The following is a 22,315-nucleotide window of genomic DNA, read 5'->3' as shown; positions in this document are numbered from 1 at the left end:
GATATGTAACTATATGCTTTATGAACAGAAGAACCGATCGATATGATTAACATAAATAACATAAATTATACACACCTATATACCATACATACATATATTACGATTAAATTGTCTTAGCGGCGTAGCCCCGACACAGAATTGAAACGAATTGTACGAAAATAAATATTAACTACCAAACATGCAACCTTTTTTTCGAGATGTTCTCTGAAGTCTAGGAGACATTCTCGAGCACCGCACAAACGAGCGCCGTGCCACGCATAATCCAGAATTCAGGATCGTTCTTGCTGCGCAACAGAATCGAGAGCACAAAGTTCGTCGAGTGTCCCGTGGTAGAGAGAACGCCCGAGCGTTGTTGCGTCTTATAGAGCGGCGCCTCGTAGCGTAAAATGGGACTGACCTCCAGGCAGGGCATGAAGCGGACGACAGGCATGCGTGTGTAGAGCTCACCGAACTTGGCGTCGCAGAGACCGCCTTTGGTGAGATCCCAGCGAGCAGCCTCCACAAAAATGCCATGCACATTAATCAGGGCATCGGTGCACTCCTCCAAATTGCCATAGAGACGTTGATCCTGCATGAAAAAATATTGCAATAGCAAGTGATGGACTGGAGGAGAAGGGAAATTTAACTACTTACACTGTGATTGGCATTGTGCAGCTCAAAGAAATCCTGTTGCGTTAGCTCCATTTCGATGACCTGGAAGTCGATTTTCAACGAGTCAATGGGCAGCACACGACGTCGCGCGTATGTTTGCAGCACGCCGGTGAGAAAGGATTGCGGAAAGAAGAAGCCACTGATCCAATACGATCGTGGTGCGCCATTCTCGGCCCAGTGTTGAATGAAATCGATGCGTCGTTGAAAGTCCACAATGTAGTTGGGCAGCGGCTTGATGGAGAGGAAACTGCGCTTCGCCCACATTGCAGGCACCAGATTGGCAAGGAGAGCGCGAAATACCATCTCTAGATCCTCCGACATAACAACGAGACCCTTGATGGCCTTGGCCAGATTGCCGAGACTGTCGTGAATGATGCCCAATGCAATGTTGAAGCGATCGATCTCCTGCACCAGCACAGTGGTCAACGAAGGCATCTGTCCCTTGCTGTCCAGCTGGCAAGCGAGATTAGATTACATTAATAACTAGGACTCAAGTTATACTCTTGCATTTAACTTACCACTGTGAGTGTGTCGTGGATGGGCTCTCGTTGGATTTTGTAGGTAAGCACCGATTGAATGCGCTCAATTATTTGCTGGCACAGCTCGTTCTCCATCGCCTGACCTTCGTCCGCCGAGGAACGCGGCTGGCCTAGCAGCAGTGTGCTAATAAAGAACTCAGTTTCCTTGGTCTGGAACACAATGTTTGCATTCTGATTCATGCCAAAGATTTCGGGATCCTCGAGCACTGGGAAACCTTGGACAAATGTCGCATACTCCTTAAGCGTGGCGCCCTGTGGATCACGATAGTACGAGTCCCCACGACAATATTTGTAATCCGGTTGAATGATCCGTTCCGACGAGAAGATCGTTAGGATTGTGCGCAGACAGCGCAGATCCCAATAGTCGGTGACTCGACCTCCCCAAGTGATCTCGCCATTGATATAGAGTATGGCCTCCCAGGGTATTGACTCCATCACCTGACGATTGATAAAGAAATCGAGTGTCTTCAGGCCGCACTCACGATCACTCTCATTGAACTCGTACGTAATGTTCCAGCCCAGTGGACCGAACTTGCGACGCTCCAGGAGGACGGCATGAAACATACAGAGGCCAAAGACAATCGCACGCCATTTGTTGGTCTGAATGTGCTCCTCGAAGAATTCGACTTTCAGGTCACTCAGCGCACCAATCACATTCGCCTTGATGCCCTTGGGCGGTTCGTTTGTGATCTTCACCGAATTCTGCAGCACGCTGATGGGAAATGATTGCGTAGGCATCGATGACAGATACAATCGGAACTCGGGATTCGCTTTGGTTATTCCCAGTGTCAAATTGCGCACAATTGTTTCGAGCACTCGCATCCAGGAGGTGGCCAAGTGACAGTTTTGCAAAAACACCCAGTGACCCATGCGCAGACTCTTGTCGATCAAGCTTTCGGCTAGCGGTCCCTGGCCCTGACCCAACGATATCGAGTAGTACTTGTCCGTGAACTTCATTTCGTTGGTGAACTTGAGGAAACCCGACATGGGATCGGATCCCGTGGATAGCACAAAGATCAGCGGCGTCACAGCCGAAGTGTCCAGATAGCTGAAGAGTTATTTTATTTTAATTTTCAATAAAATTGTTAGTGATAAAATGATTGTTACTGAAGATGCGATACAAAGAATTTAAATAAGAATTGAAAATAAAAAATCACTTTAACTTAAACTTAATAAATATTTGAATATTCTCAGAACCACATTTAAATATTATTATAAATACGAAATTTATGAAACAAAAACATAATTTAATTTGTTTTTAATAAATTATTAAATTACTAAATAAATTGAGAAATTATAAAAGCTCAAGAGAGAAAATAAATCATTATAAGTAAATAGTTGAACATAGGAAAATTTTCGATATGAAACAAAATATAAATTAAAATAATTAATTTAGAAGTTATTAAAACTGAATACAGACGAGTGTGTTGGACTGTGAGATACCCGCTACCTATTTTGAAGCAGTGCAGTGCGACATATTCTTAAAATATACCAAATTAATATACCACAAAAATATTTAAATATACCAAAGTATATTGATATAGCCTTTGCGGATAACAGGAGATGCCTCCTTGTGCCTGTGACAAACATTTCATGCAGAGGCAACTTTAAAGTACACTTCAACCCTGTGTTACGGGTATAAAAAAAGAAATGAAATAAATAATAATACAAATTATTATATTTATTGACAGCGGAATCTATTCCCCTTGACACTCCTGAATTATTAGTAAGTATTAGAACAAAGGGAAATTATTAATATGGTCATACACTTTGATACTATATGTTAGAAAATGCAAGAAATTTGAGTAAGGTGTTCATGGGCATGGTATGTATACTTAATATGAAGTATACGACACGTGCTTTTTTTGTAAGTCTTATAAATACATTGGTCGTATTATTAAAATAAAAAAATTAAAATAATTTAGAAATCTAAAGTTTAAAAAGAAAGACGACTAAGACTAATACGCTACTCTGCCCACAATAATAAAATGTTAATAGGAGGACTAACAGTAATTATATGTTATACATAGTTCTACTTACACTGTGCTCAGTTGTGTGCCACCAGCAGATGCCTCGGTGAAATACTTGCCCACAGTGGCATGCAGATAGCTGACCACATTGAGCAGGAAACGTGGCTTGCGGAAAGTGGCAATAAACATGAGTTTGTGGAAGATGCGCAATCGCTTGTCCCATTTGTCGGTGGGCTCCGCTTTCGTTCGGGCAAAGTCAAAGATCTCCTTGTTGTCTTGTAACTGAAGGAAGAAGGGCTTGTCCATTTCATTGGTGAAGCCCGCAAAGGTGTCCTTAAAATTGTCCTCCAAAAAGATGGCAGCATCCCATTCCATTTGGCTGAGCTTGAGATTCGTAGGCATCGCCTTTGCACGCACTGTGCCGACAGCGCCGCGGGTGAGAAAACCAAATTCTTCGGCTGAGACGCGTCCCTCCTGACGCTCCACCGACAGCGCCAGCAGAAAGCTAAAGATGAGTTTGTGATTCTCGAAGAGACCACGCGAAATATTATCGTAGATGGCCTTCAGTTCGTCCACCATTAGTGTGGAGATGCGCACCTCAACGGCCATGGCCGGATGATCGAGTCGCAGGACATTGCAAAAGACCTGTGTGAAATACTTGAGACTGTACTGATACATGGGATCAATCTCCGCGAGGCCGGCGACGACAAAGTAGAGAATTGCACCACGTGACGACAGAATTCGATAACGTTCTCGCGACGCTGTAATTATCTTCTCCGTCTCCTCGGTGTCAATCAGACGAGCGGCAATGATCAGAGAAGTTTCCTAGGCAGAGAAGAATTAAAAAGGGATGAACTTACTTTCAGTTGAACTCACCTTGGCATCATTTAACGTTTCAACGAGCTCCTCATCGTCCAGTATATTGCCCTCGGAGTTGAAGAGCAACTTCAGCACCTTATCCTCCAGCGACAGCAACTGCTGCTTGTCCGCGTTTATTTTGACAACCAGATCATTGCGTTGCGCCTCCATGGCGGGTAGCTCAATAGCAACAATATCGCTGCAAAAATAAAACAAAATCAATTAAGATTTCAATAAAAAACAGTTCGGTAATTTCGATTAAGTATACCAAAACAATATACCATAAAATGCTACATCGTTAGACTACATTCAAACCACCATATTATCAACCAATCAATTAAGTTGCGACAGAAACAGTTTTTTTTTCTTGAATAACTTCTAAGATCTACAACTGATCGCAAACACATATACAGAAATCTAAAAGACCTGTAGGTTTTATGATGTGTATCAAAAAGCGTGGGCGAAAATGTTCGTGACAGAAATCTAAATCAAACTTAATCCGTGGGCAGCAATAACTATTGTAAACTAAGTGTTCCAACTGTGAGATACCTATTTTTGATGAACGCGAAACAGTGCGGTATTGGTGTATTGATATAGTAGTATATGCAAAATATACCAACGTGCGCAAAATCTATCAGATTGTTAGCCGATTGCAACCGAATTTTCAGGCATCGCGCTTGTTATTACATTTTTATCGATTGCGGAGAAAGAAGCGGCCATGAACAAATTTTATGTGCAAACATATCAAGTGCTCTCGAAGAAGATTATATCTCTATCGCTTATAGTTTCTGAGATCTAGATGTTCATACGGACAGACGGACATATCTATGTATTATATATCGTTTTGGATGTTGAATCTGATTAAAAAATGTATACTTTATGGAGTCAGAAAAGGCTCTAAGTTATAATACCCTACTGTCAGCGGTTATAAACAATAAAAATTCGCATTGCTGTAGCAAGTTATCTACTGGAAGAGAAGAAACTTACGCCAACAGCTGATCCTCTAGGCCACTTTCGGTGACTAGGAAATTGACGAGTGTTACATTGATGCACACCTCGGGCAAATAATGCGGATTGGGTAACTTGGTTGTCATGTAGAGCTTAAAGTTATTATCATAATCGATGACCTGATCGCCCAACTTCAAATAGATGCGACCCTCCGATTTGTACGTCTCCCGCTGCAGAATGGGACGTAGCGAGGGATCGATGGTCTCATCTAGCTCTTCGAGCAATACGGGATAGCCCTGACGCACACTGTTCTCGAGGATACGCATCATCGATGAGTCTGTCATTTTGATCACTTGCAAATTGTTGGCCTTCTCCATGTTGCGTATCCAACGATTCGCCTGCTCCTGCGGATCGATCATGAGAGCCCAGCGCAGGGCGCGTGTGGCATAAATGCCATTCTCAATCGATATGTTATCCTTGGGCAGGCCATCGACATTCCATTGTCGCATCTCATACGCATCGCCCAGCACCTTGAGCAGATTGAACTCCTTGCTCGATGGTATGTTGTATTCGCGGCACTTGTCGACCCAATGCTGACTCATATCGCGACGATATTCATTGGAGAATGCGCCCAAGTAGGCGACACAGGCAGCTGCCACAAGGACATCGCCTGGCACACAGGCCAAGTCAGCGGTCAGCGATTTAACAGTATCGCGCCAACGAATCTGTTCATCGGCCAGCGCAGAAGTTAATCGACCAGCTCGATTGATGCGCCCATATGTGAGATCCACATTGTCCTGTATCACCTGGAATTCACGTTGCTTCTCCTCGAGGCTGTCGCGCAACGATTGAATTTTTGCCTCGACCGCAGCAAGTTCCTTTTGCTTTTGCCGCAGCACCTTCATCACATCCTTGAGCTCCGCCTCGGCGGCTTCCTTGCGCTTGATCTTTGGCTCTACAACTTTGTAGACCTTGGAAAATTTGTCCATGGCAATCACCCACATGCTCACTGATTTGGCTACCTTGGAGACTTTCTCGAATTTCTGCGAATTTTATAAGACGATAAAGTTTTTAGTATACGGGTGTTTTTGTGGGTATTTTAAATATCAAATAAGTAGAATTCATACAAAAGAAAAAACAATTTGTTATAAATTAAACGCATTTCTGAAACATATCGGAATTAACTCAATCTAAACAGTCGATTGATTATTCTTAAAATATATCATATAAACATATTAACGAAAAATACTAATATATACCGAAAGCTTTGTTTCGAAATTCGTTTATATATATATATATATATTTATATCGTTTCTAATAGTTTTCTTAAATCTAATGAGTTTGTATATTTACTTAATCAGCATTTAACAAATCTCAATTAATTGCTTTTAAATTCCTTTTTAGGAGAGACATTTTAATAATTATATTTAATGCATATAAACGATCTTCAGTGTATTTTAAACTTTATACTTACAGCTGGCACAAAGTCCTTGTGGTCAATGTATTTCTTGACCTTCTTAAGCACGTCTTCCTTCATGTGCTCCTTGTCGTATTCAAAGAGTCGCTTAATGAAATTGATGTCAGCCATAATGGCTTTGGCTGACGCCCATGTGGGTCTATAGATTATAATGATCAATCGTGATACTTTCATTAAATTCACTTATGGTTACTCACTTGGCACCCAGCAGAATGCAAACGGCCTCCATGCAGAACTGTACTAAAGCTGGCGGCGTGGTAAAGGATTTTAGCTCGTTGATATCTGCCTTGGTGAGACCTTTGAGCGCTTCCTCGGATTCGCGTAGTGCTGGCATTGCGATCTCGAGATCTTTGCTGGCATCTTCGGAGATGGCCTGAGCAATGGCTGCCTTCTCCTTGGCATTCGCCTCGTCCTCCATGACGCCTTGCTTGACAGCATCGGCCTGTTTCGTTTCCTTTGTCAGATTATCCACGAGCGCCTTCATCATGGCCGATTTTTCATCCAGCTGTGGCACCATTACCTCCAATTCTTTCTGCATGACTGCAATCTATAATGTGAGTTTAGCAAAAAATAGTGTCCAGTTTTCACATTAAATTTACAAATAAAATAGAAATTAATCAAAAAACGTAATTTTTATAGATAGATAGATATAGATATAAACGAAAACAATGTTGAACTAAAAACGGAATATCAAATTTGAATCTTAAGCAAAAATAAATAAATAAATAATTTACAATTATATGTGAACTAAATTATAATTAATACATTTTGTATGTTTGCAGATGCAACAAAATTAATTATAAATAATTAGAAGTAAAAACAAGTAATAAAAGCTACAGTTGAGTGTGATCGGCTGTGAAATACCCGCTACCTATTTTTAATAAAAGTAAAACAGTTAAAATATACAAAATATATGGTATATAAACATAAATATATAATGAAATATAATACTAATATACCAAAAAAAAAAGATATATTGATATACTATTGCATTCAAAAGATACCAACGGGTAAAAAAAAATATACCAGATTGTCAACAACAACTTAAACGGCTTATTAAGTTAATCTAAGCTAGTTAAGTTATTTCTTACCACTTCATTGGTCTCCAGCAGCTTATTTAGACCGCTGGCAATGCGCTTACGCTTGGCAATAATCTCCTGAGTCTTGACCTTCAACAGACTCTGATAGAGCTTCAGCAGCTCCAGATAACTGCTGGGCGTGGTATAGTAATGCCGCTTCATCTCCTTGTAGAAACGCACCGAGGCATCCTCAACAGTCTGAAATTTGCATATCAAGTTGTGCTGTTTAAGAAATTGAAGGAATTCATACCTTGTGCATAAAGACTGTGGTGCTGGCCAGCGAGACGCGTTCGTTCATGTTGGGGGCAATCTTCGTGAGCAGTCCAAGGGCAACGGAGTAAAGGGCCTCGGTGGGCCAGCTGGTGAACCAATCGATGGTGGTGCAATTGACCAGAGAGGGGAACATGCGACAACGCCGGCGGAAGGCATCGCCCACGGGACTCATCGACATGACTACGTGCAGATTGTTGCGCACACGATTGATGAAGAACTTATAGATATCATCGCGTTGACAACCCTGAGGAGAGCAGAATTTAATCTAATTTAACCATACTAAAGCAAAGCAAGTAAGCTTACCCCATCTTTTTTGCTGGCATTACAGGCATCGCGAGCGTCAAGAATAACCTTCTCGTACTCGTCGCCCTCGAAGAGATTGGGCACTTCGCCCGAGTTCAAAATATTGTTAATATCCTCGAGAAACTCCTCCTCCACAATCTGGCTGTCGATAAGCAGAAATGTCACTGGCTGGTTATCAATCTACACAAGAAAATAAAGGATTAGATATAGCCCGAACAAAGCAGAGTATTGTCTACTAACCCCGCCGATGCGATAGAGCACTCGCAAATCCTCGTGGAAGGCATTCAGATCGTAGTTGCGTCGCATTTCGATTTGCCAGCAATTGTACTCGTTGACATGGGACGCCAGTCGGGTCAGGGACTGTTTACCCATGCCGGCCACGCCCACTAGCAGACCATTGCCACGATCGCTGCGCAGGAGGCGGGCTAAACGTACCGTATGCTCCATGGCATCTTGGAATAAAATCAATTTCATTTGCTTGCCCACGGCCATCGAATTGTAATCGACAATGTAATCGTTGAGCACGCTTTCCAGCTTACTCTGATCCCTGATCTCGTCGTACACACGCTCGTTCTTCGGCTTGCCAAATATCATGAAGTCACCGAAGAGCACTTCGGGCTCGTCGGGCTGCACAACATCGCGATTGAAGTGATCGCGACATACATCGTTCATCAACGTCTTGAAGATCACCTTGTCCTCCGCATTGATGAGGCGATCGTGAAAGACGCGTGTTGTCTCGTGATAGAACAAACGCAATATCTGATTCTCCATGTTGTAGTACATGTTGTTGGCCTGCAATATGCCCTGAATGCACTTGGACAGATCGCGCAAATTGAATATGTAATGCGATCGATCCGGCGTGGGCAGCATTACCTTGGCCACACGCATATAGACATCGACACAGGCGTGCACCATGGGCTCGGAGAGCGATCGAATGGCCGAGGAGAATGTCTCTAGAAAGCCGAAGAGAATGCCGTTGAAGATCTGTGTGAGCGTCTCCTCATTGGGCTTGGGCAGCGAGAAGAGCGCAAAGTGGCGCACAAAGCGCGGCGTGAGTGGATTGCGACCACCTCCTGGAGGTGCACATGCGCAGCCCAGTACCACATCGAGGATGTCCTTCCAGAAGAGTTTCTCGCGATCATAGAAGCCCTTAAAGTCCAGGAATTGTCTACAAGTACGTTGCAAAGGGTCAAGTACAATATATTATGTATACGTCTGGTGTATCACAAACCTGAGCAGCTCGATTGCCGGTTGACTGCCGTATGTGTCCAATTTGGGCATGTTCACGTCATCAATGAATATGATGACGGTCTTGCCCACTGGGGCACCGAGTTGGGTCCGCTTGCGCTTCTCCAGCGGTCCCTCAATCATCTCCTGGGTGCGCAAGCTGCTCGTTTGGGCCGAAAAGTTCAGCACAATCGGAATTACTTTGCCTTCGGACAGACGTTTCATGCAGCTGACGGCGAGCACGGTTTTGCCCACGCCTGTTTCACCTGTGAACATGACCGGAAAATCGCGCTTGAAGAGCAAATCTGCTACATAACTGCAAGCAAGACAACAAAAATCAGAATGGGGTATATTTTTAATTTAAAATGTAATTAATTTAAATAATGCTACCATATTCTTAAAGTAGTCTCAGTTTAATATTTTTAAATTTAATTTCAGATAATTTTTAAACATTGACCTTTCAAATAGTAAGAATCAATGTTAAGATACTCGTTAAGTATTTCTAGATGCATTATGCATTATGTTAGCATCTTTTAAATAGTGAGAATTGAGAATGATCGAATGCGGAGAGAGTCGCAAAACGTTTTTTGTATCATTTAATTTAACTTAGCATATTGTCGAAAAAGGTAGAATGGAATTTGGGATATAATTAATTTATGTTTTATAAATTTAATTTTATGTTAGTTATTTTTAAACATTCAGTTCATTCAAAAAGATAGAATCGAATTTCTATAATATATTCGAGATAATCTTGGCATATTTTAAATAGTCTGATTCGAATGTGAGATAAATGATAAATTAAAGTGTTCAGTAATGGCATTTTTTTTTAAATAGTCAGTAATGATAACATTTAAATTATTATTATTTCAGTCAAGATTTTCATCTTTAAATTAGTATCGTTGGAACTTCAGAGAACTTGCAATATTAACAGTCGAATGTTATACTTTTAGCTGTTAATAACTGTACTACACACTAATGTAACGACACATTAAAAGTACTTCATGATATCGTAGTTACATCACCCTGTTGGAGCATTCCATTGACTTTTTCATTAATTTTATGATGAAATGAAAGTCTGATCTAAATTGTATCTTACCCATATTTAGTGGTATCCACGGTGGGCACCTGCATATCGTAGTAGGACACCTCGGAGCTATAGATAAACTTTGGCATAATTTCGTTCCAGTTGCCCCAATCGTTGGTATCCAGGTTCACGCGATAATTCCACATGGATCGCTCCGGCATGCTATACAAAAAATTAACACAAAATCAAATCAAAAGCTGAGAGTTTGCTGAATACTTTAAGCACTTACTCCATATTTGGATGCACGGCCATGGCTCGGCCCCAAAAGTCCTCAAAGGATAGTTTCTCCGCATCTCGCAAATTTGAGGCAAGTGCCCAGAGCACACACCATGTAAATATTTTGGTTAGCAAATTCTTGGCCTCCTCTTCAGGCAAGGTCGACCAGCGTGTCACCTCCAACTGTGATGAGATGAGAGCACAGCACAAACGCACCTTGGAGCCCAACACTTGATGTATTGTGTAGGAGGCACGTTTGCGTTCGATCTTCAATGCCTTCTCAAAGTAACCAATGAACAATTGATAGAGAAATTCAGCCAACTTTGGCGGCAATTTGTGTGACATGTCCAGCTCCCGCCACGTATCCACCAAAGGTATCCAGCCAAGGTCCCCGGGATCCACATAGACCATGCCGCAACGTGAGACGGTGGCCGGAGAGGCTTGCAGCAGATCCTGCACCTCGAAGAGCATGTGTATCCAGGCGGTTAGCTTGATGCGCTCCGAGTTGGCCAGACAAAGCATCTTGTTATCGTCGAGCACCGTGTTCAAGTTCTCAATCCACACGGCATCCACAGGACCATCGCACATAATCCACTGATGAATCTCATCTGACCAGAAACGGAAATATTTTCTTTTTAAGTTACCTGCTGATTGCCCCCCCGGAACTTACCCTCTACATTGACCGCAGTGCGCACTGCCAGACCGAGCAGTCCGTCCTGCCACTCCAGCGTCTTGGGGTCCACATAGCCGTACAGTTCATTCATATTGACTGCCTTTGGATTCATGGTCTGTATGACAACAGGACGGAAATTAGGATCCTGTACCTCGCTTTCAAAAAGATGCGCCAAGGCAAATTCTAACGCATGCAGAACGACCGACTTGCCACCGCCTGTGGGACCCACAGTCATGACACCCCAACGCACACACATTGTCTCGTAGAGCTGCAGACACTTGCGTATCGTTGTCGGCACCGGTTGAAGACTCTTTTGCCGCAGACCCAAGCGCAGACTTGCCTCCAGGTGGGGATGCTGCGAATCCGGCAGATCGACGCCCGGAAACAGATCGCTGAGTATACCGCGAAAGAGTATCGCATCGTCGGCCAAGAATTTTGGTATATTCGAGTCACGTAGTGCAGCAATCAGGGTGATATCCTCGCGTTGTTTGGGCGACGCACGCTTCAGGGCACCGGCCATGACCAGCACCGATTTGACGGCACGCATACCGAAATCATAATGATTCTGTTGGCTTAGCTGTTGACTGCACAACTGATACATTTGCACCATTTTGCGTGCCAAGATCTTGGGATCCTCGAAGCCCTCTGAGTAAAGAATCACCTCGGAGATGAGCGCATAATCGGGGACCATCATCGAGATGGGTCGAAACAGTGCCTTCAGATTGTCGGGCAGCTCGGTTCGACCTGCATATCCTGGATTCATTGTGATAAATACACAGCACGAATGGTTGATCTTAATTTCGCGACCCTCAAAGACAAACCTAAGAGAATATTTTCGATAAAAACAAACGTTCATTTGATTTAAATGCTTTCGCTCTCACCTCTTCACCTTCATCACCTTAGCTGTGCGTATGGTGATCAGTTGTTGGGCAATCACAGACAGCACCTCGATGTCAATGCGATTGAACTCATCGAAACAGCACCAGGCACCGCATTGTGCCAAACCCGAAAAGAAACGTCCCATCATCTTATAGTCGAGCCCATCTGAGCAATTAAACACAACACATTGTTTGGCCAACGCCTTAGCCAAATCCTTGGTGGTCTCTGTTTTGCCCGTCCCCGCAGGTCCAGCAGGTGCTCCACCCAAGTCCATCTGGAAGGCGCCCATCAGGCAGAGGTAACAGCGATCAGTCAGAGGCGTAAGCACCAGCACTCCACCAGCTCCCAGATATTCGTAGTAATACGGTATGTTGGCAGCGGCCATGCGGGAATAGACCGTCTCCGATTCGATGGCCCAATAGAAGCGCAGCATCTTTAGCCAGTTGAAGTCGGTGCTGAAATTAAAGCAGTATTTTAGTGCAAATTCAACATAGTTCGAAAGAGCTTTTAGATAAAAACTTAGCTGTGTCTAAGCTAAGCAAAACTTAATCCCTTAATCGAGAGAGGCCGTAGCCTGAAACAGAAATTTAGCTTTGCCTTGACAGATCTGCATATAAGGTTAGATAGAAAAATTATTATTATTTCTACTAAGCGAGGAAAAACAAGTAAGAAAGTTACAGTCGAGTGTGCTCGACTGTGAGATACCCGCTACCCATTTTGTAATAAAGGCAAAATATCTCGGTATTATTTTCAAAATATACCGAAAATACTAAAAATACCAGATGGTATTTTTGGTATATCGATATGGTACCGCATTCAAAATATACCATAGACAGCACAATATATCAGATTGTCAGCCAAAGCAACTAAGATCCCTAGTAAGTAGGCGTTTTTGCCCATATAAAAGTATTTCTTCAATAACTTCCACAATTTTTATCTGATCGCAACCACATTTTGCCAAAATTCGAAACTAGCTTTAAAATTACGCTTATTATTCGATTTTTTTGGATTTGCGGGGGCGGAAGTGGGCGTGGCAAAAATTTGAAACAAACTTGATCTGCGTGCAAACATAACAAATGCTGTCAAAAAAATTATAGCTCTATCTCTTATAGTCTCGGAGATCCAGTGCTTCATACGGACAGACGGACAGACGGACATGGCTAGATCGTCTCGGCTGTTGACGCTGATCAAGAATATATATACTTTATAGGGTCGGTGATGCCTCGTTCCACCTGTTACATACATTCCATGCCGGCACAAAGTTATAATACCCTTCTACCCTATGGGTAGCGGGTATAAAAACAGATATACGTTTTAGGCTGTTGCAGAAATTCACCATAGTTCAAGACAAATTTGAAGTGGAAGCCCAGTTTAACTTAGACAGAAATTCGTCTTAGTCGATGCGTGAATTCAGCTAAGCGAGGGTAAAAGCTTGTCTTAGGGTGTTGCATAAATTCGGTAAATCGGTGCTCAAAATAGATCGAGGATAAAAACTCAGTTTACCGTCAGCCTGAAACAAAACAAATTAGGTTTGACAGATCTGTGTATAAGCGAAAATATAACATCTCCCATTATTTCAGCTAAACGAGGATAACTTTCTGTCTTAGGCTGTTGCAGAAATTCACTAAAGCTTGAGAAAAATATGGAAATTTCGCTTAGATTGGACAGATCTTTGGCTAAGCTGTGGTAGAAATTTCCCTTAGCAAAGACAAAAGCTTGCGGATGCGGAAACTGAATTTATCCTAGTCAGAAAGTCATAAGCGAGGGTAAAAAAATTTAAATGCATAACCAAATTTCAAAGCCTTTTCGAGGTAGAAACTTAGCTTAGCCTAGACGGATCAGTGGTGGGGATACACCTTAGCCAAGACAAATGTCTTCTTGAGCCGATAGGGAAGTTCCTATATGAAGAATTTAGCTTGGGTACTTACGAGTTGTAGACACCCTTCTCGATGAGCATGTGCACCGAATCCTTAGCATGCACATCGATGGTAATCAGAGCACAAAGTATTTTTCTTAGCAGTGAGCTAATATTTTTTCGTGTTAGCGCCGCAAGTGCGCCCAAATCTTGCAGGCATTTCGCCTCGAACTTGGTCATCTTCTCGACAACGCCCATTTGGGTCTTCTCCTTGACGTCGAAGATGCGATGAATATCGGTTGCCCAATACACCTGCGATACGGTAATTACGACCTGATTGGGATGATCCTGGAACCATTCGTCACGTTCCTTGGCCGCATAGCATTGATAGCCAAAGCGCATGTATCGCTTGCAGGATACAAACATGGCATCCTCCACTTTGCTGAGCCATTCCTCGACTGCACCGCGTGCTTTGAGCCCTTTGCCAAATTGCAATTTTTCTCCCTCAGGCGATAGGAAGGCAATGATATCATTGGTAGGTATCATTTTGCCATCACCGCCCTCTTTCTGGCCAAACTCAAGGCGATAGATGGCATCGAAGCATTTGCGCAGATGCGGCTGCACAGCCTGAGGCACACGTGTTTGTGCCAATATCTCCAGCAACTCATCATTGGATAGAAAGTAGAATCTAGCAAAGAAGTTGTTGTTATCTATATATCACTAATGATGCAAGTTAGAAGAACTGTACCTGGGGAAAACCACACGCTTGACTTCCAAATAAGCTTCGAGGCCGCGTGATATCAAATCTAACAATCGGTTGTCTTCCTTGAGCATATCGTAGACCTCCACGCTGGACATGGTGGGCAAAGCCAGAGCGACTTTTTTCGCCTGTCGCACAATCTCTTTGAAGTTCTTGTCTACCTGATTGAACATCTTTGCCTCGTGGGGCAGCTGACGCTGTATGTCCGCCGAGGCAAAGATCGCCTCCAGATAGATCCAGGCGCCCTGGCAATCCATCCATGCCTCTTTTTAAACATATAAAGAATATATATTTCCATCGTATTTGTCGCAGTCAAACTTACCAAAGGTCTTGCCGAATTGATCTAGTGCCGCAATCCATTCATCTACGCGCGTCTTTATGGGTCCCACAAACTTGGATGCGGCTATGGTGTTGATATTGACATTAGCATCGTCCAGCACGGCCTGCAACTCTTCGGTGCCGGCCAGTATGAAGACGTCCTTCTGATCGTGATGCATTGCAATGGCCAGTTCGGTCTCCTTCCATATGGTTTCTATGCCCTTGAGCATATTTTCCAGCTGTGTTTCGCCTGTTGCCTGGGAGGATATTTGCATTAGAGCTTCCGCATTGCTCTCGTCATCGAAGGCATGCGACTCTTCGTAGGTGTTAATCCTTATGTCCTTCTCTTGGAAGAATTTTCTAGCCAACAACTCCTCAATCTCGCTCCAGTGACGCTGTCAAGCAAAGCAAAGTGTCACGAAGGAATTAGGGCTCGGAAATTCTGTAGCTTACCGCACGCAAATTCGGATTCCGTAAATATCCAAGAACGGGCAGTTTGTCTTTGAATTCCTCAGCAGATTTGTGCAGCACTGGCACAATATCATTGTCGGGCAAATATTTCTGGAACTGCAAGCAATTCTTTATGGTCCTGGCATTCAAATCGATCATATCGGCCACAACAAGCGTATTAAAGTCCGCGGCCAACCAGCTCGACAATGCTTCCTCCCAATCGATGAGGGTTTTGTAAAGATTCTGTCGCATGCGTATGTCGTAGAATCCCGAGGACATTTCGTCGTACATGGTCAGATCGATTCTAAACTCCTTTTGATAGCCAATCAGCTCGTCGGCTCTTTCACGGCATACATTCATGCGGTTCAAGAGCTCATCTAGCTTGTCATTCACTGCATTGCGATCGGAATTGCTCTAAAGGAAATGGAAAAGGCAAAAGCAGCTGATAGAGTGAACGAATCGAAGGATGCAGTACTCACCATCAGCAGCCAATTCTCGAGGGCTTCAACGGCTACTTCGTGTATATCCTCCTTGAGCCCCAGTATATCCTCCTGCATGGCCTCGTCCAACTGATTGACAAATTCTTGTCGCTTCTCCATAATCTCTGCGAGACTTTCCTTTGTGCGATTCAGATAATCCTCTGTATCCATGTAATCCTCTTTGCGTTCATCGTCGATGGGTATGTTAAAGTCCTTGATGATAAGCAACAGATCGTGCACATAGTCAACCGTTTTGAATAGCTCATCCAGTTCCTCGTGACAGTTATCCAGGAATCGTATGTGCTCAACCAACGGCAGTGTCGCTGTGGGCTCATAACCGATGCGTCCATAGAAATCCTGCGCGTCCTCATACAACTTGGTGGTCTCCTCCTCGGCCAGCTGTGGCAGATAGATGGCCAACACATTCTGCAGGCGCTGACACACCGGCGTAACTGCATCTTTAAAACCGCTCTGACCCAGCTTTAAAAGCCCAAGGAAAACGTGATCAAGAATGCCGTCCAAGGCGCGCAAATTGTTGCAGTAGCGATCGCAGTAGTTCCGCAAGGCAGTGAGGTCTAAGGGAGAATTAAGACAAAGATAAAGAATGGAAAGAAATAAGCAGAAGTTCAGAGAGAGAGAGAGAGATAGAGAGAAAGAGCGCGATATTTTGGCAATTAAATAGGGAAAGTAAGCTAGAAAATTCAAGTCTTTTTTTTTTCATAAATCCTTTTTTGTATATATATATAAGTTTCAATATTTTCTAGTATGTTATTTTTCCAGTTTTATATTAAAGAAAGTTATATTGTATTATATAATATTTATATATCAGAAATATGAAGATTAAGACACATCAACATGATTTAATTCTTTAATAAAAAAAATAAACCATTATCTACTGTATTGTAACATCTTACAATTGTCTTAATGCAATAATTTGGTTTATTTTGGGAATTTAGGGACTGGAACCATATTATTAATCTAATGTCTTGACTTACCTCTCTCGCTGCTGAGATCTTCGGGGTCTGTTGTCGCATCAATCTCGTAGTTCTCGCGAATGGCTCGAAAACGTGCCGTATACAAATGCGCCATCTCGTAGGCGCTATGCAGCAGGACAAAGATGTTCTTTCTGCAAGTGGAATCTAAATGAAATGTGTTCAAATAAAGTCACAACACACACACGTACCTATTGAAATTGAAGGAGGCATCCTGTTTCAGCAGAAAAGTCAAATCAGGTGCACTTTGATACAAGCACTCTTCTTGACGTCCCATGATCGAAGGTCTAACAATAGGTCAAAATTGAAATAAAGCATAGGAATGGAAATTCCAGTATATTTTTTGTCTTACTGAGTGAACTGCGTATACTCCGCATCTGTAGTAAAGGCTGGAATATCGAGCACAGTCTCCAGTATCAAGCCAGTGATGCGCTGAAAAATCAACTTGAGTACATCCTCCAGCGGCTCAACTTCAATGCGATCGGGCAGCAGACGCAAAGAGGCAAGGAAAAATGGTGACTGCGGTGCATTCGATGGGCGTGTCTTCTCTACTTTGGCATCCAAACGATCGTGACGGTTGATTTCCGCCTCTGTTGGTGCAACAATATGATGCTCGTTAAACGCATGATTGAGATCCTCGTAGCTCTGAATGGTGACGCGATAGAGCGCCTGGTAGAGCATCATGTCGCAGTAGCTCAAAAAGCTGGACAAGTAAGGAAAAGCCAAATGTATATAAGGAAATTGCATATGGATTGAAAAGAAAAAGAAAGGAAAGGAAGGGAAAGAAAATTAAAGGAAAGCAAAGCTAAACAACGAAAAGGTTGGGACGGGAAAGAACGGTACAAGAAACGACAAGAAGAGAAACGAAAGGAAAGCAAAGCAAAACAGGGTAAGGAAGGGACAGGAAGGAACAAGGCAAGAAACGACAGAGAAGGAAAGCAAAGTAGAAAAATCTTACTTAGTGAGCGTTTTGCAGAAGGCACGTTTGCGCGCACGATCCATAAAACTGTGCGCCTCCCGCATTTTCTTCACCGACGGATAGTAATTGATCTCATCATCGGGATAGAAGCCACGTGCCATAATAGCTTCCGTGCACGAACGATCTAAGGCGGGTTTAAAAGAAATTAGAATAACTTAATAATATCAAAGAATATAACTTACAGAGAGCTCTGCCCACATAGGAGCGGAATTCGTGAAAGACAAAATTGAGCTGCTCGTAAATGCGCATATGCAACTCAAGGAAATAAAACGGATGCCATTCCTCAATGTTTTCGATATTCACAAAGCTCAGACGTTCCAGGACAACGATATCGGAGCGCATACGCAATATCGCCTTGGCCAATTGCGGTATCGCAATGAAGAGATTGTTCTGCAGATGATTGCGAGCTGCATTCAATTTGCGCCACTTGATGGTCATCTCCCACACCTTGAAGCCCTTCCACAGCCGAAAGATGGAGAACGTTCGTATCTGTATGATGCTGAGGAACTGCTGGAATTCCTGTTGCCACTGATTGAGGGGTGTGAAAAAGTTCTCGGACACCCGCCAATAGGTAACGCCATGCCGTGTGACCGTGTAATATGGCTTATGAATATTCAGCTGGGCGAATTGAATTTCACGCAGACTGTAGGGTGTAAAGAATTCGCTGTCCTTGGGCAGCATATAGTCCAGATACACATAGCTATCGTCCTTCATGTTGCGCATACGATTGATAATCAGGTTCAAGTCCGGTATTAGCGATGCTCCAGTTTTGATCTGCAGCGTATTGTCGGCGCCCAGTTTATCGGGTCGTTCCTTAAATCCCGTTCGCACACTCTTCTTCGTGCTCGTCTTCCGGCTCGAACGACTCATCAAGGTGCTGCCCCCTTGAGCTGGTCTGTTGCTATCGCTGCCCCCATCCATGTTGGCCATCTCGTTCCCACTGTGCCGGTCCATGGACCCCTGACTGGTGGGCATCCTTAGGCTGTTGGGCTTCAGCTGTTGTGCTCCGCATACAACTTTGTCAATACCGGTCGAAATCTATCAAAATATATGGATAGGTGCTGAGTGAATCAATTTTGATGGACTTTGCTTGGCAACTGTTGATTTTATTTACTTCTCGATTTGCCAAGTAACCGTTACAAGCAAACCAGCTGGTGTCATAGCAGCCAACACAATTCGTCGAGAGCTTTTCAACTCCTCAGCTTTTGGGCTTTTCACAAAAGCTCCAATTAGAGTTAAAAAAATATAAAGTGCCATGAATGAAATTGATTTTGTTTCTTTATTTTTTATACATTCCTAAATTAAATTGAAAGAAGTAACACAAAATATATTTTTGTGCTACTACAAGAAAAATAATTAATATTTTTATTAAATTTAATTCATAATTGTAGTACCAAAATATAAAAATTTATATTGGTTAAATTCGAAAAGTTCGATTGGAAAAATTCGGTTATACCAAAAATAGTTATTTTCACCTTTGATAATTATTTTATTATTTTATCCTTTTTATTATTAAAATTTGATAATATTATAGTATTTTTAGAATAATTTAAATTGGAAGAGGTAACAGAATATGTATAATATTTTTATGCTAGTACAAGAAAAATAATTAAATTTTTTAATATTTATTAGTATTACAATATTTATTTAAAAATTCTAATTTTTTATTTTCTACTTGAATATTATACATAACAGTATTACAATATTTATTTAAAAATTCTAATTTTTTATTTTCTACTTGAATATTATACATATGTTATTTCAATTTATCATAATTTTTACTTAAACAAAAAATTGATAATTTTATATTGTATTTGAAAGAATTATTCATTTATTTTTAGATTGATTTACTGGTAATGCATTATTTTAAAAAATATACTATAAGTGTTAATTGTTATTTGTTTTTCATATGGGACTAAGACATTATATGACGATCTGGCTAATTTCTGTAAAAGTAAAAAGAATTTATTTAATTTCTCATAATTATTTGACAATTGTTAAAAATCATGTCGTACTAAAAAGCAATAGTTATATTTTTTATTCGTTTATTCTTTTATTGGTAAAAGTTCTCCATTCAACTCTTTGGCTGCTACTGCACATAGCTTTCAACTTGCGCTGCGCTGCAGCTTTTGCAGCAAGCTTTTCGCTTCAAATTTGTTGTGAATGGAATTGGAATTTCGAAATTGCGCTGCAGTCCGTTGCCGCGTTGCGTTGCCCCATTTATACAATACATAGAGTATGTAGTACTTCCCGTCCTTTTCGACACGCTGAAAGCTCGGCCGGCATTTTGGCACACTCTCGGTTGCTGCCATACTTCGCACACACTTGCAGCAGCGGCAACAGCTGGATTGTTGTGCTTTTCTAGCTCGAAAGCACACAGCACACAGAACAGCACAGTTGACCTTCAATTTGCGCTGTTGATTTTTTTATACCCTGGCACGCTGCGACGCGAGAGCTTTTTGGCGCCATAGGCATCGAAGCTTTCGAAGTCGAAAATGTACGACGACGACGAAAACGAAGAGAAGATGATGATGACGATGATGCTGCTAATCATGAAGCTGTAAATTCGCATTTGGATAAAAGTAAAAAAGCTCAAGGTGAAAGCATCATCATCAGCTGCGTCGTAGCGCTGCGACTGCGACATCAACAGCAACGTCGCGACAGCGACAGCGTCGTCGACGTCGACAGCGTTTGGCGACTGCGACTGCATTCGGATAACGAGTTCGGATGCCAATTTTGTCGGTTTCGGATTCGCTCAGCGTCCGTCGTGCGTTTGCCGAACCTGCAGCGCGGTCTCCAGCGTGTCCGCTGCGTCAGTGGCCAAATAGTCGTTGGGTATACGCCGCGATGTTCAGAGCCGCGAACGCGCAACGCAACGTAACGCAACGCAACGCCGCAACGCCAACGCAACGCAACGCCACGCAAAACACAGCAGCAGCAAATCGCAACCACAGCAACAGCAACAGCAACAGCAGCAGCAGCGAGCAGCATCGAGCAGCAGCCAGCTCTGAGCTGTCGAGCCGTTGAGCTTGAGCCGCAGTGCCGTCGAGCCTGAGCCTTAAAGCCTGTCGAGCCAATTGAGCCCATCAAGCCGTGCTCTCGCATCCGTTTTCTCTGCGTGTGTGTCTGTGTGTGTGTGTTTTATATTTTTTTTTCGTATGTTGTAGGTAGAGCTCACAGCAGCCAATCGCCGCCAAACACCGTCGCCGTTGCCGTCGCCGCGAGTCGCTCTTTTCCGCCTAACGCCGTCGCCATCGCCATCGCCATCGCGGTAGTCGTCGTCGTCGTCGTTGCCGTTGCTGCCCGTGGTCATTATCGTCGTGCAACAGAGCTTGCAACGCATGAGAAGCAAAGCTCATTTGCATAGCGCCTAACAGTTCATAAGAAAACTAACTAAAAGAGGAATCGAAAAAAAACCGAACCAAAAAAAAAAGAAAAATACAAAACAGAATCTTCTTTCTTTTCGATTTCCTCAATTTATGCGCATCTTTTTTTTCGGTGTATCTACAAAGATTTTAACTTTATGCTGCACTCAAGTCTATATCGCGCGCATCCTTAAACAATAGTTTTTTTTGTCATTTTTTGTTGAGAACGTCTGCTTGCTGTGCTCTATGAGGTAGGTGCCACAATCGAGTATTTATAAGCTATAATCTCGCCCCCAATATCATCTATTTTTTTTATTTGTGTATGTTTTTTTTTTTTTTTTTTGGCGGTCACACATTGGAATCACCGAAATCTGTTGTGTATTTCGATTTGCCTTTAATTAGTATTTAAAGAGCGATAAAACTTTTGTGACGTAAATCCAAAAATTCAAAAATTTTCAATGATTTTCGAAGGTGTCGTCGTCGTCGTCGCATCGTTAAAAGCTAATGTTTGTCATATTGAGGAACAATCTATATAGATTATGGACGTATAAAACATAGGCATAGTTCACAGTGTGTTTATGAGTGTTTCGATTTTATGACAATCAGATGTGAAATATTATAAAACAATTTTTTGTTTTTTTTTTGTTATTGTTTTTTTTTTATTTTCTGGTTTGGTCTATGAAGAAATTGCTGGCGTTTTGCGCAAAGCCATTTTGAAATGTCCTTGAAATTTGCTTATACTTACATGTGCGAACGTATGTGTGTGTGTGTGTGTATGTGAGTGTGTGTTTATGTTGGTGTTGGTGTTGGTGTGTGGCAAGCATCAGTCAAGTTCGCCATTTTGTTGCAGAGAGGCAATTATGAGACAAAAGGCAGGCGCAGATTTAATTTTAAATAATATATACGTATGTGTGTGATGCATTCGTATACATATGTATAA

At 42.4% G+C, this 22,315-nt stretch overlaps 2 protein-coding genes across 4 annotated transcripts in view; one reads left to right on the top strand and one right to left on the bottom strand.

The window, feature by feature from the left end:
- Window positions 1-80: 80 nt before the first annotated feature.
- Window positions 81-19,089, bottom strand: LOC133848547 (dynein axonemal heavy chain 6). Its single transcript, XM_062284166.1, has 27 exons — window positions 18,193-19,089; window positions 17,990-18,134; window positions 17,384-17,734; window positions 17,223-17,318; window positions 17,035-17,165; window positions 16,040-16,614; window positions 15,564-15,974; window positions 15,115-15,505; window positions 14,781-15,057; window positions 14,106-14,720; window positions 12,180-12,632; window positions 11,296-12,119; window positions 10,639-11,233; window positions 10,422-10,571; window positions 9,330-9,641; window positions 8,339-9,266; window positions 8,099-8,278; window positions 7,773-8,039; window positions 7,535-7,720; window positions 6,641-6,990; window positions 6,441-6,582; window positions 5,006-6,009; window positions 4,037-4,217; window positions 3,231-3,985; window positions 1,170-2,238; window positions 634-1,104; window positions 81-568 (listed from the first exon to the last, which is right to left on the bottom strand). Exons 1-27 carry the CDS (start codon window positions 18,983-18,985, stop codon window positions 212-214), a joined length of 12,009 nt encoding a protein of 4,002 aa, XP_062140150.1. The 5' UTR covers window positions 18,986-19,089; the 3' UTR covers window positions 81-211.
- A 1,748-nt stretch (window positions 19,090-20,837) lies between these two features.
- Window positions 20,838-22,315, top strand: part of LOC133848465 (potassium voltage-gated channel protein Shaker) — a 233,032-nt gene continuing 231,554 nt past the window's right edge. For all 3 annotated transcript variants that reach the window (XM_062284043.1, XM_062284045.1, XM_062284042.1), the window contains exon 1: window positions 20,838-21,626. The gene's annotated coding sequence lies outside the window, so the exon portion shown is untranslated. The remainder of the gene's footprint in view (window positions 21,627-22,315) is intronic.

Source organism: Drosophila sulfurigaster, chromosome X (assembly GCF_023558435.1).
Source record: "Drosophila sulfurigaster albostrigata strain 15112-1811.04 chromosome X, ASM2355843v2, whole genome shotgun sequence".
Classification (NCBI taxonomy): domain Eukaryota; kingdom Metazoa; phylum Arthropoda; class Insecta; order Diptera; family Drosophilidae; genus Drosophila; species Drosophila sulfurigaster.
This window is presented reverse-complemented; position numbering and strand designations above follow the sequence as displayed.